General features: G+C 43.9%; 1 protein-coding gene across 1 annotated transcript in view; it reads left to right on the plus strand.

The window, feature by feature from the left end:
- The first annotated feature begins 315 nt into the window (after nucleotides 1-315).
- The window catches only part of LOC141063552 (sulfotransferase 6B1-like), a 64344-nt gene continuing 49216 nt past the window's right edge, over nucleotides 316-15443 (plus strand). The window contains exons 1-3 of the mRNA XM_073557667.1: nucleotides 316-620; nucleotides 4201-4310; nucleotides 5617-5706. Of these exons, the coding sequence (XP_073413768.1) occupies nucleotides 422-620; nucleotides 4201-4310; nucleotides 5617-5706 (399 nt within the window). The 5' untranslated portion in view covers nucleotides 316-421. The remainder of the gene's footprint in view (nucleotides 621-4200; nucleotides 4311-5616; nucleotides 5707-15443) is intronic.

Genomic DNA, 15443 nt, shown 5'->3' on the forward strand with positions numbered 1-15443 from the left:
TCTGCATGACTTGCACTGTATTCTAGAGTGCAATAATGCCATCCAGTCCTATATGTATCTCCTTTCTCATGATCCAGGGGACAGATATTCACTTTCTGGAGATTTTCTGGCCGTGATGTCTACTGACTGGTAGCATAAAGGCATAATTTACATTGTCAAGTCATAGCATGTCTACTGATGCATTATATTTCATTGTTTGATATACTTTAATGACATGATTCTGGTTAAACCAGTACATCAATAATACATTCACTCTAAACATAGGATTAAGATTACATGTCAGACCGCAAGAGGTTAATAGCTGCAGCAACATGAGACACTTCCTTTTGTATGCCTGCCCTCTTTAGATCATTCCTGTTGCCTGTCAGCAAAGGAGTTTAACAACATAAGATTGCTTTTAGCAGCCCTAAGTCACATCACAATGGAGGAAAATTTAGAATTAGTTAAAAATTTACAAAAAGCATTTGACATAGCCAAGAACACGCCAAAGGAGGACCTGATATTTACATACAATGGAGTAATGTATCCGACCATGACGTGTGATGTTGATACTTTTAAGACTATTGAAACATTTGAAGCACGAGAAGAGGATTTGATGATGGTAGCGTATCCCAAATGTGGTAAGTTCTAATAAGAATTTGAGGTGACGGGTGAATCATAAATAACTTATAGCATAGCAAATAATAATATAAACAGTAGTTATATTATTGGGGGCTGGATTAGTATTACTATACTTCAGTTTTGCTACATTCAATTTTATTTTATAGTATAACCTAAATGGAAATTTCCAGCTTTATGTCTATAAGGTTTAATGATTGTGTAAATAAAAAGTTTTATGTTTGTAACATGTTGTGTTTCAATTCCTCATCATTTTGTAGATTTTTTCTGTCAGTTAATTTTTATCTGCATTTATAGGGTGTAAACCCAGTACATAGGCAGCCCTGCTCCAAGATAAGTGAATACCATGTAAACAGAGACGCATTGTATATTGATGGCAATTATCATCTGACACAGAATAGTTTCATTATTACATCAAACTAGCTGAAAAGCCCGGCGCTGCCCGGGCATAGTAACTAACTGTGGTTAGTTATAGAAAAATTATAATTATCCTCCATCCCATGGTCCCGTGCCCATATACCCATCATACATATCCACGATCCCATAGGCCCGTGCCCATATACCCATCATACATATACTCCATCCCATAGTCGAGTGCCCATATACCCATCACACATCCTCCATCCCATAGTCCCATGCCCATATACCCATCACACATCCTCCATCCCATAGTCCCATGCCCATATACCCATTATACATATTCGCCATCCCATAGTCGAGTGTCCATATACTCATCACACATCCTTCATCTCATAGTCCCATGCCCATATACCCATCATACATATCCTCCATCCCACAGTCCCGTGCCCATATACCCATCATACATATCCACCATCCCATAGTCCCGTGCCCATATACCCATCATACATATCCTCATCCCATAGTCCAGTGCCCATATACCCATCACACATCCTCCATCCCATAGTCCCGTGCCCATATACCCGTCATACATATCCTCCATCCCATAGTCCAGTGCCCATATACCCATCACACATCCTCCATCCCATAGTCAACCATTATGACATCATAATGAGTGGCGGGGCTTGCAACCTATGACATCAGCATCGCCATGGCAACCATTATGACATCATAATGAGGGGCGGGGCTTGATACACACACACTTTTTCCCCATTATGTAGATAGGGGCAAAATTGTTTGGTGAATTGGAACGCGCAGGGTTAAAATTTCGCCTCACAACATAGCCTAGGACACTCTTGGGGTCCAGACGTGTGACTGTGCCAAATTTTGTGGCTGTAGCTGCGACGGTGCAGATGCCAATCCCAGACATACATACATACACACACTTGAGCTTTATATATTAGATTAGCTGCAGAAAATCAGTTGTGTCAATATGTAAGGGGAAATTTAGATGTGTTAACCGCTGCCTTTAAATGACCAGTGGTTGTTAAGACCATGATTGGAAATGTTTACAAAGTTCAAAACACACAAAATGATTGTTAATACAATTGTTCTGTGCAAATCATCTCACGAGATGAACTAGTGTTTTGCTCATTAGTTGGTGATCAGCAGTATAGACCGACCAATAATCGGGAAATGAGTATTACTAGGAAAGCTACTTCGCTAATCAGGGCTACCACCAGGATTTTTGGGGCCCCTTGATACTCCACCCAGGCTCCTCCCCATCTCCACCTGCAACCTTACACTTTCCCATAGCCCACTCATAGAAAAACTCCACATTTGCAAAACACCCTCTCGAATCACACAGTTTCCATCTAACACCATGTCACATACATAGCCAGCAGCTTTTGTTTTGGCTAAAAGATTTTTTTTTAAGCCGCCACCACAACTAAGTAGACTCTTTTGGCCAGGCCCTACTGTACTCTAACCTATTAAATATTTGTTAAAATACTCTTTTTAAGTATATTTTTATTTATGTTTCTTTAAGGGAATGTGTCACATACAATTTTTAAAATGAACAATAACACCACATACAAGTGACAAATACCATCACACCATGACCAGACCACATATTACCACCATATAGTGACCGAATACTACCACATACAAGGCACAAATACGGTCACACCATGGCCGGACCACATATTACCACCACATAGTGACCTATAATACCATATACAAAGGACTAATCCCCCCACATCATTACCAGACCATATAGTGACCAAATAATACCACATAGAAGGGATAACTATGGCCACATCATGGCCGGACCACATGTTACAACCACATAGTGACCGAATACTACAAAACTGACCATTAATAAATACTAATTTTACCATAAGGCCATTATGCACAGGAGCTTTGTATATAGTACACAATGTTTAGTGTCCTTGTACACATATAATACAGTGATGACTGATTACATACATCGGAGATCTGTATATATTGTCAGTGTACAAGTAATACAGTGATCACCAGTGACATACACAGGAGCTCTGTATATAGTGTCAGTGTACAGGTAATACAGTGATCACCAGTGACATTATACACAGGAGCTCTGTATATCGTGTCAGTGTACAGGTAATACAGTGATCACCTTTGACATTATACACAGGAGCTCTGTATAGTGTCAGTGTACAGGTATTACAGTGACCACCAGTGACATTATATACAGGAGCTCTGTATATAGTGTCAGTGTACAGGTAATACAGTGATCACCAGTGACATTATACACAGGACCTCTGTATATAGTGTCAGTGTACAGGTTATACAGTGAACACCAGTGACATTATACACTGGAGCTCTGTATATAGTGTCAGCGTACAGATAATACATTGATCACCAGTGACATTCTACACAGGAGCTCTGTATATAGTGTACAGTGAATTGTGTCAGTGTACAGGTAACACACTGACTCACCGGTGACGTCTCTAGTTGAAGTACTTCATCTTCGCTTTTCATCTTCATCCAACACACACCGCCATCACTTCTTCCAGCCAGGACTCATCTCTGCGGAAAATAACACCATTATCTAGAGCACATTCCCCAATTTTTCCCCAACCTCTACACTACACCAGATAAAAAAAAAAGTGACCGTGTCACCGTGCACAGTAAGAAGACATGGGGCATAGGAGGCCGTTTCCACTACGTAACTCACTCCAGTGAGGACATCACAAAGATTTGAGCTTTGCTGAGATCCCTATAATAGAATTGTTTTTAACTTAGTAAAAATATATGATTCAAGCAACAATCTCTTAATATTTCTTTATTGTTAAATTTAAAAATTCTTCGATTCCATCACTAATACAATGGGCAAATGAGCTTCACACAAAGGCTTTAATGCAGAAATCACATATTTTTACCATTTGGCTATAAAACATGTAGCATTACAAGCGTTTATGCATCCAGTCGTTGAATAGGAGAGATTTGAGATATTTGCTTTGCTCAATCATCTTCCCTGCCATTGCACAGTGTCAGTCCTTTTAAGGCTTGTGGAGTCACTTGGGCTCATTGATGTCACGTCCATAGTGACACCTGATCAAACATTAATAACATTAGGGATAGATAGGTCATTTCAAAACTGAAATTTTAATTTGCAAGAAGTTCAGATATATCTGTAATGTGTCAATGTGTACACATAACGAATTGTCACATTATTCATAGGATCCAATTGGACTATATCACTATTACATGCCATTGTTTATGCTGCTTACAAAAAGGATCCTTCAGCTCTTATCCCATTGATTGAATTTAAAGCGCCCGATAAATTTGAGGTATGTGCAAACTGTAAATTACATTTTGTTGGTACAGTACATGCATATTTAAAGGGGCATTGAAAAATATACTATATGTAGAAAAAAAGTTTATTTCCCTTTATAACATACTATATGTATAGCCCTTTTCTTTGCCCCGCAGTAATTGAACTGATGTTAACATTATCTTAGACAACCGTTCTGTTCACCGACAGCAGCTTCATAGTGAAGAAATAGTGATACAAACTACATTAGGACGCTTTCTGTAAAGCAAATCACAATCACTTGTGAGACAACTGTGGACCTATATTAGTGGCAGTGCAGCCAGAAATATTGTGCCTAATCTAGATATTTTAGGTAGTTTTCAATGGATCTCTCCATGTGTCACCAACTCTGAAGTAATTGTGATGTCTAGAGGAAGCTCCTTTCTTAGGGGACATATGGTGCTCATGTGCGGCCGCAAGTTCTAATCTAGTTCCAATCTGCATCCAAATCCATATCAAAATTTACAAATCCTTCTTAAAAAATTTGTGGCAGATTCTTCAGTGGGAAATTACCCCACATACGAATTTGCACTTAGGCTGTTTTAATATAGCATGTGCTCGATTTGCAATCCCCAACTTGACTGCCGAGTCTCCTGACCTGAAATAATTTTCTCATAGCCATATTTGAGGAATTTAGCTCTGAGTAGCAGATCTGGCCGTGAGACCAACTCTTCTGATCGGAGCACAGTTTTTGTTTCATGGATGCGTGAAACCAGCCTTACTGATGGAAGCTCACATTGAGGAAAGCAGCTGATGGAGCAGCCATCCAACACCCAATCCACTACACAATAAATTACTAATAAGTGTGACAATGCCAGGCCAGGGAGCTACTGCTTCAACTGCTTTTCTAAATTGTCACCACAGTCTCTTCATGGTTAATAATGCTACAGCCACTCAGACAGCATATGGCTGAAGGTAGTAAGTTTAAGATTTGGGGGGTAGTTTGTCAAACTCAATCTTTGCCCCTGGTGAAGGGAAAATTTGCTGTACTTCTGAAATTGGTGGGATCAGTCCAAGAAAGTCTAATTTGTATCGTAACCATTAGGTATCAGTCATAAACAGTCTTTTGCTATGTCTATGTGGTGGAGGAGTCTACTAGTTCATCAGAAGTAGGTGCAGAATGAAAGGCTAGAGACTGTGCACTGCAACTTAGCATGATTGCTGCTAATGCCCAACCCTTCTGGAGCCCAACCCTTCTGTTTTCATGTGCTCTATTAATTTATGAAATAAAGATTAAAATTGTGATTATTCTTTAAGGAAAATTAATTATTTATTTTTTTCAGAAGCTGAAAGTAGAATCTTCACCACGAGTCTTAGGATCACACTTGCATTATGACAACATACCTCAACCATTTTTTTACAAGAAAATAAAGGTAAACTTAGTCTCCAATCTGTTATAATAAAAATTATGTACTGTATGCTGCCACATTTGTTTCAGCAACATATTGTACATATATTGGTATTGCAAAATTGTGTGAATTGAAAATTTATCTGCACATGAAGCTTAAATAAATGATAACATGCACCACAGTATTGCAAAAATCACTGCAAAAATGCCATGAATATGCTTAGAGCAATTATTAATGATCATTGATAAATGAAGAAAAAAAAATCATAGCAACAATTAACAACTATTGTATCTTGTATATGTCTACAGACAATTATGTAGGGCAAATGCAGATTGGTATCCAAGGTCTTAAGCCCCCATACACAATAGACTATTGTCGTCTGAACTCGCAAATATGAACAGATTAAATGTGTATGGAGACCCCTGACAGATGATTTCAGGGAAGATATGGATCCAGCAGGTCAAATTTCCAACAGTTGATTGTTTTTGTTTTCTGTGAGATAAGCCTCTGCCAGAGATGTCTGGTAGCGGCTTTGTCAGGGAACATAGGAGTACTCAGCAGAGCGAGTATTACAGTGTATGAGAGTCAGGCAAGATAGCGGCCAGCCAAACATTCAGCCAACTCATCTGAAAGGTATATGGGGCTTTAGGTTTATTGTATCACTTTTCATAAAAAGCAATAGGACATAGGACAATACACTGGGTAATTACAAAGATATATACATACAGTTATATATACATATATATACAGTTGCATAATTTTCTTTCTAATCTCCTGAGACAACTCTTTCCTTTGCTTCCTCTGGTCCATGTTGAGTGTGATACACACCATGTCACCAAACATTACAGTGAGTATCTGTAGCCCTCTATACAGGCCCACTCACTGATTCCAAGATTGTAGACACCTGTGATGCTAATTAGTGGACACACCGCAATTTAACATGTCCCTTTTGTCACATTATTTTCAGGGGTACCATCATTTCTCTCCAGGCCTATTTCATGAATTTAATTTTTTTTTAAATTCTGTGGAAGCACGGTTGAAAAGCAATGTCTGACTTTCATTTGTTCATTTTCATAGATTTTTGACTTATTACTTTTGTCAGATTCAAGTTATTTCTGTCACCATTGTGGGCTTTTCTGTCATTAAACGAGGGGTACCAACAATTTTGACCACGTGTGTATATTGACAAAATGTATAAGCAATTATAAAAGACGGAGCCTAATATATATATATATATTGTGAGAATCATGTGGGAATAGTGGATGAGGGCAGGTATATCTCGCCCAGATTCCTTTCCTATGTGGCCTAGTCTGGTCAGTATCGCACCTGCTTACTAATGGATAATGGGAGGTGGATATAAAAGGATGCAAGGTGGTTGTGTGAGGGTCTCAGCCTGGGAACACAGAGAGCCTGTCTGTGTGAGAGACACACGTGAGTGGAAGCAGTGCCCACTGCAACTGTGGTTTGGCTGGACGGGAGAAGCCCGCCAGTTGGTAGTTAGGTTGTCCATTGTTTAGTTAGTGCCGGACAGGCAAGTATTTGTTTTATGTTTTATTTCCTTTTGCATTGCTTTCACCATTAATAAACCTGACCCAGGGTCAGTTATACACGAATCCCAGCTCTGCGCCTGAGTTTCATGCTGAACGCACGTGACCTTTGACCCCAGCAAAGGCGATCCCGGAGTGTTTTATCACATTGTGGTGGAGAACGCGGGCATCACGTTGCAAGCATGAGCATGGAGGACGTGGTGAAAGCGCTGGTACAGTCCACCGCCGTCCAGCAAGAAGCTAATCGGGTGATGATGGCCCAGCTGAAGGAGTTGGTGGACATGACAGCTACCGATCGTTCGCTTCTCCAGCAGGTGGTGCAGCGCCTGGCAAGCCTACATGAGGTTAACCTGGAAGCCGAGTCGAGAGTGATTCACGTGAGTCGGTACTGGCAGAAGATGACGACCGAAGATGACGTCGAGGCATACCTGACCACGTTTGAACGGACGGCGGTACGAGAAAAATGGCCGAAGGCACGATGGGCCGGTCTGATTGCCCCGTTTCTTTCCGGTGAGGCCCAAAAGGCATATTATGACTTAGAGCCTGCAGCTGCGCAGGACTTTGACAAACTGAAAGCCGAGATCTTGGCCCGGCTGGGAGTGACGACCGCTGTCCGTGCACAGAGAGTGCATCAATGGACTTATCAGCCGGATAAACCACCGCGGTCACAGATGTTCGACCTGATCCACGTGACGAAGAAGTGGCTACAACCCGAGGTGCTGACAGCGCCAGAGATAATTCAGAGAGTCGTCATGGACAAGTACCTGAGAGCTCTACCGCCAGCCCTGAGGAAGTGGGTAAGCCATGGAAATCCTACGACGGCAGATCAACTGGTGGATCTGGTTGAACGTTACTCTGTGGCGGAAGGACTCCGAGACGACGTTACCCCACCTTGTTCTTCATCATCTCCACGTGGAACCAGTAAGACTGTTCCAGGGAGTAGGGGAGATGGAAAAATCCCTAAGACAGTGGGGGAGGAAAATGGGACTACCCGCACTGCGAGGCCGAGAGTAACGAACTATGGTCTAAGCAAGGGGCCCGTTAGGTGTTTCCGCTGCCAAGAGATGGGACATATTGCTGCGAACTGTCCGGTCACTACTGAACCCATGCAGTGCGACGTCACAGACTCTAAAAACCGCATGTCTATGGTTGCACGGGTAGTGAGTGTGAATGCCGGTCAAAAGGATGCGGAAAAACACTTGTGTGATTTAACTGTTGATGGCAAAAATGTGGTGGCATTGTTAGACTCGGGAAGTGTGGTGACTCTGGTGAAGGCCAGTCTGGTGTCAGCCCCGACTGGACCATCAGACAAATTTTCTGTAACGTGTGTGCATGGAGACACCTGTTCGTACCTCACCACGGTCATATGCATTACTACTTCCTATGGGTCTGTGCAACATAAAGTGGGACTCGTCCCGGCGTTATTGCATGATGTTATCCTGGGCCGGGATTTTCCCCACTTCTGGCAATTGTGGGAGAATCAGTTGATGCCCTTGGGTAATCGTGTACATGATTCTTCTCCCAGGGCGCGTGGGGGTCCCGAACCCCTGGAAGAGGTCTCCCCGGAAGACTCGGGGGAAGAGTCTGCGGGAAATGACCTGCAGTTTCCATTTTCAGTCATGGCGGGTGATACGGAGGAGACCGGGGAAGAGGAGGAGGCCGACAGCCGTCCACCTCCCCGTTTGCCGGATTTAGAAGTTCAGAAAGATGACTTCCAAAGCGAGCAAATAAAGGATCCTACCCTCTCTCAGGCTAGGACAAATGTAAAAGTGATAAACGGGGTACCCGTTGAACCTGGCTCTAGGCTGGCATATCCTTACATGGTTCTGGAGAATGATTTACTCTATCAGATAGAGAAAAAGGGGAAAGATACGGTGCAACTATTAGTCGTGCCAAAACCCTACCGGCGGCAGGTGCTGGACCTGGCCCACGGACATGTGATGGGAGGTCACCTGGGAGTCCAGAAAACCACCGAAAGGATATTACACTGTTTTGTTTGGCCAGGCATGCATCACGATATTCGAGTATATTGTGAGTCTTGTCCTGACTGCCAAGCCTCTGCACCTAAGCCCCGGTTCTGTAGCCCTTTGGTACCCCTACCTATTATTGAAGTCCCGTTTGAGAGGATTGGGATGGATTTAGTTGGGCCCCTTCCACGGTCTGCACGTGGACACCAACATATCCTGGTCATCTTGGATTATGCCACTCGTTACCCGGAGGCCATCCCTTTGCGTAACACGGCCACCAAGACGATTGCCAAGGAACTGGTGCATGTGTTTAGTCGGGTCGGTATACCAAAACAGATACTCACCGACCAGGGGACCCCCTTTATGTCCAGGGTAATGAAGGAGCTCTGCCGATTGTTACAAATTGAACCGTTACGCACATCCGTGTATCACCCTCAAACAGACGGGTTGGTCGAACGGTTCAATAAAACACTGAAGCAGATGCTGAGAAAGGTGATAGACAAGGATGGGAAGAACTGGGACTATTTACTTCCGTATTTGCTTTTTGCCATCAGGGAAGTACCCCAGTCTTCCACGGGATTCTCGCCTTTCGAGTTATTGTATGCCCGACGTCCTCGCGGACTGTTAGACGTTGCAAGAGAAACCTGGGAGGGTCAGGTCACTCCGTTTAAAACGGTGATAGATCACGTCACACAAATGCAGGACCGTATTGCGGCTGTTATGCCTATCGTCAAAGAACACATGATACAGGCTCAAGGAGCCCAAAAACGAATCTATGATAGGGGCGCCAAGATCCGTACGTTTGCACCCGGAGATAGGGTGTTGATCCTGGTCCCCACGGTGGACAGCAAGTTCCTGGCAAAGTGGCAGGGCCCCTTTGAGATCAAGGAAAGAGTTGGTGAAGTAAACTACAAAGTATACCAGGCAGGTAAACGGAAACCTGAACAGATCTATCATGTAAATCTGATAAAGCCCTGGAAGGATCGGTCTGTCTTGTCAGCGGAGCTGGCCCGTCCTGTCTGCTCGCATACCGTACCGGAGGTACGGGTTGCAGAGACTCTCTCGGAGCGGCAAAAGACTGAGGTCAGGCAGTTTCTACTTCACAACCCAAAGTTTTTCTCAGAAAAACCCGGGCAGACTACGCTAATAAAACATGACATCGTAACGGAACCTGGTGTCACAGTTCACGTCAAGCCCTACCGAATCCCGGAAGCGCGCCGTGAAGCCGTTTCCCGAGAAGTGAAGGCCATGTTAGAGTTAGGTGTCATTGAGGAATCGCACAGTGCTTGGTCCAGCCCGATTGTGCTAATTCCTAAACCGGACGGCACCATCCGGTTCTGCAATGACTTCAGGAAACTGAATGCGGTCTCAAAATTTGATGCCTACCCCATGCCCCGGGTCGACGAGTTAATAGATCGGTTAGGAAAAGCCCGGTATATTACGACCCTAGACCTAACAAAGGGGTATTGGCAGATCCCTCTGATGGAGGCTGCCAGAGAAAAGACAGCATTTGCTACCCCAGAAGGTCTATTTCAGTATGTGTATATGCCGTTTGGACTGCACGGAGCACCGGCGACCTTCCAGAGACTAATGGATCGAGTCCTGAGGCCACATAGGCAGTACGCTTCGGCCTATTTGGACGACATTGTCATTTACAGCTTGGACTGGCAGACTCATCTCCAGAAAGTACAAGCTGTGATTGACGACCTGTGGGAGGCAGGTCTAACCGCGAACCCCAAGAAATGTCACATCGGGCTAGAAGAAGCCCGGTATTTGGGGTATGTAATTGGGAGGGGTGTTGTTAAACCCCAGGTTGATAAGATTCAGGCGGTTCAGGACTGGCCACAACCTGTCAACAAGAAGCAGGTGCAAGCCTTCCTGGGGATCGCCGGTTATTATCGCCGGTTCATACCCAATTTTGCAGCCATCGCTACCCCCCTGACGGATCTTACAAAAGGGAAAGACTCCGTCATGATTAAATGGAGCTTAGCGGCTGAAGAAGCCTTCCATAGCCTAAAACGGGCACTTTGCTCTCAGCCCGTACTGGTGACTCCGGACTTCCGCAGTGAGTTTGTGGTACAAACGGATGCCTCTGATACCGGTATCGGGGCTGTACTCTCACAAGTGAGGGACGGAGTGGAACACCCAGTCCTCTATCTCAGCAGGAAGCTGAATAAAAACGAGCAAAGGTATGCAGTCGTAGAAAAAGAGTGCCTCGCCATTAAGTGGGCTCTAGAGGCCCTCAAATATTACCTGGTGGGCCGAAAGTTCAGGCTGATCACTGACCATGCCCCTCTCAAGTGGATGCACTTGAACAAGGAACGGAATAGCCGGGTGACCCGGTGGTTCCTTGCCCTGCAGGCCTACACTTTTACAGGGGAGCACCGCCCAGGGGTACAGATGGGAAATGCAGATGCCCTGTCCCGAGTGCACTGTTTGGCGGGTGTCATTGCTCGACCGGAGTGGTCTGAGCAGAAGGGGGGGATATGTGAGAATCATGTGGGAATAGTGGATGAGGGCAGGTATATCTCGCCCAGATTCCTTTCCTATGTGGCCTAGTCTGGTCAGTATCGCACCTGCTTACTAATGGATAATGGGAGGTGGATATAAAAGGATGCAAGGTGGTTGTGTGAGGGTCTCAGCCTGGGAACACAGAGAGCCTGTCTGTGTGAGAGACACACGTGAGTGGAAGCAGTGCCCACTGCAACTGTGGTTTGGCTGGACGGGAGAAGCCCGCCAGTTGGTAGTTAGGTTGTCCATTGTTTAGTTAGTGCCGGACAGGCAAGGATTTGTTTTATGTTTTATTTCCTTTTGCATTGCTTTCACCGTTAATAAACCTGACCCAGGGTCAGTTATACACGAATCCCAGCTCTGCGCCTGAGTTTCATGCTGAACGCACGTGACCTTTGACCCCAGCAAAGGCGATCCCGGAGTGTTTTATCACTATATATATATATATATATATATATATATATATATATATATATATATATATATATATACACTCACTGGCCACTTTATTAGGTACACCTGTCCAACTGTGTGTTAAGACTTAATTTCTAATCAGCCAATCACATGGCGGCAACTCAGTGCATTTAGGCATGTAGACATGGTCAAGACAATCTCCTGCAGTTCAAACCGAGCATCAGTATGGGGAAGAAAGGTGATTTGAGTGCCTTTGAACGTGGCATGATTGTTGGTGCCAGAAGGGCTGGTCTGAGTATTTCAGAAACTGCTGATCTACTGGGATTTTCACGCACAACCATCTCTAGGGTTTACAGAGAATGGTCCGAAAAAGAAAAAAAATCCAGTGAGCGGCAGTTCTGTGGCCGGAAATGCCATGTTGATGCCAGAGGTCAGAGGAGAATGGGCAGACTGGTTCGAGCTGATAGAAAGGCAACAGTGACTCAAATTGCCACCCGTTACAACCAAGTTAGGCAGAAGAGCATCTCTGAATGCACAGTGCGTCGAACTTTGAGGCAGATGGGCTACAGCAGCAGAAGACCACACTGGGTACCACTCCTCTCAGCTAAGAACAGGAAACTGAGGCTACAATTTGCACAAGCTCATCGAAATTGGACAGTAGAAGATTGGAAAAACGTTGCCTGGTCTGATGAGTCTCGATTTCTGCTGCGACATTCGGATGGTAGGGTCAGAATTTGGCGTAAACAACATGAAAGCATGGATCCATCCTGCCTTGTATCAACGGTTCAGACTGATGGTGGTGGTGTCATGGTGTGGGGAATTTTTTCTGGGCACTCTTTGGGCCCCTTGGTACCAATTGAGCATCGTTGCAACGCCACAGCCTACCTGAGTATTGTTGCTGACCATGTCCATCCCTTTATGACCACAATGTACCCAACATCTGATGGCTACTTTCAGCAGGATAATGCGCCATGTCATAAAGCTCGAATCATCTCAGATTGGTTTCTTGAACATGACAATGAGTTTACTGTACTCAAATGGCCTCCTCAGTCACCAGATCTCAATCCAATAGAGCATCTTTGGGATGTGGTGGAACGGGAGATTCGCATCAGGGATGTGCAGCCGACAAATCTGCGCCAACTGTGTGATGCCATCATGTCAATATGGTCCAAAATCTCTGAGGAATGCTTCCAGCACCTTGTTGAATCTCTGCCACGAAGAATTGAGGCAGTTCTGAAGGCAAAAGGGGGTCCAACCCCTTACTAGCATGGTGTACCTAATAAAGTGGCCAGTGAGTGTATATATATATACACACACTTCCTTCTTGGTCTTTGTTGTTCCCTTTTTCATTCTCGGATCCTCTACCAGAGGCCTGGGAGCTTGAGGGTTCTGTGCATTATCTTAGTTGTTCCCAGTATTGTGCCTTTCTGGACAGAGAGCTCAGATGTTGCTCCTTGGAACTGCTTAAATTTTTGCACCAGAAGCATTGTGAAAGACAGGTGGCAAGCATGGCAAGACACATGAAAGCTGTGATTAAAAATCATGGTTATTCCACAAAATATTGATTTATGAACTCTTCTTGAGTTAAAACAATAGTATTGTTGTTTCTAAAGGATTATGAACTCGTTTTCGTCGCATTATTTGAGGTCTGAAAGCGGTGTTTTTTTTATTTTGACCATTTTTCTTTGTCAGAAAAAATACAAAATTTATTGATTGGAAATTTGGAGAAATGTTGTCATAAGTTTATAGACTAAAAGAACAATTTACATTTTACCTAAAAATATACCTATAAAGAGAGAAATCAGACAAACTGAACATTTGAAAGTGGTTTCTTAATTTTTGCCAGAGCTGTATATATAACTCTCCTGCGTTATACCGGCACTTTATTCTATCTCTGGCTCATCAGGTATATTGGCCTTCTTATTGTATTGTTTTTCACTGATGGTCATTCACTGTTTAATCACCGTCACATTGTTATTTTAATGAAAAAGTTTTTTACAGTGAATAACACTAATGGTCATTCACTGTGTATTCACCATCACATTCTAATTACTCACAGTGATTACTTTATTGTTTTGCACAATTGCACAACTTTTTTATTGTGGCTTGTTTATTGTATGGCAATATATTTACCTGTCATTAATGTAGCCAGTGTATCATGGTTAATGGGAAAGCTTTAATATATAACTTATTATATATTATATGATACCATGTATACATATTCTATGTGTGCCTTTTAAATTATCATCAATTTTGCACCATTTTGTTGGGCCATTTTTTAATAAAGGCAATTTTATAGTATTATTGTTTCTTTTTTTAATCATTTTTTATATATTATTATTTTGTATTTGTTCCTTTATCCCGCCTGTTTTATCTTCCATCACAACCCAGAGTGCATAGTGGCACACCCCAACCCTCCAGATGGCAGCAGCATCCATGTGGTCAGCACCAGAGGCCACAACACAAGACCCAGCACAACATGCTGTCAAGGCAAGCTGGGAGTTGTAGTTCTAACGCAGAAGCACTGCCTCCCCCAGTACAGGATGTATGCTGGCACAGGTTCTGCTGTCTCCAGGATCCAAGCAGCACTCCCTTCTTCTTCTTCCATCCCAGTGTCTCTGACACGAGGTGCTCAGTGTTTAAAAGCCATCTTCCCAAGTCCTTCACAGCGGCCCCACCAACTACCTCTTCTCTTACACTTTAAGCAATCCTATTGGTCACCACAAAGTCTAAACTGAAAACCAATTGGTCAATTTTATTGACAGTCACGGAGTGTGCATGCTCAAAGCGTGTGCACTGCGGTCAGCCAATCAGAAGCTCCACTGTCAGCAAAATTGGCGTGTCAGGTGGGAGAGCAATAACAAGTATGTCAGCCAACTAGAACGCGGACATTCTAAAAGACCCCAGGTGTCCGCTTATGTCTCTGAAGAATTAAAGGGCCCATGGCCAAAAATCTCAACTGATGAGATGGATCCTCCAAGCCCAAAGTTCAGGTGGACACACAGGCCATGGGCATTGGTGCAGCAGATGAGTGAGGCACACGGGACATGGACAGCTGAGAGACTGGAGACCACAGAGAGGCAGCTGGGATGCTGGAAACCGCAGGCAAGTGGGAGATGTCCAGGAGACCACGGACAGACTGCTGGGATGCAGGAAACCACAGGAAAGTGGGAGACATTCCAGAGGAGACCACATCAAGGCAGCTAGGATGTTGAAATCTGCAGTCGAGCAGTAAATGTCCAGGAGACCACAGACAGACAGCTGGGATGCTGGATACCGCAGACAAGCAGGAGAAGTCCAGGAGATTACAGACAGGCAGCGG

Source organism: Dendrobates tinctorius, unplaced genomic scaffold (assembly GCF_039654945.1).
Source record: "Dendrobates tinctorius isolate UK_male_01 unplaced genomic scaffold, ASM3965494v1 ptg000250l, whole genome shotgun sequence".
In the NCBI taxonomy this organism is placed as follows: domain Eukaryota; kingdom Metazoa; phylum Chordata; class Amphibia; order Anura; family Dendrobatidae; genus Dendrobates; species Dendrobates tinctorius.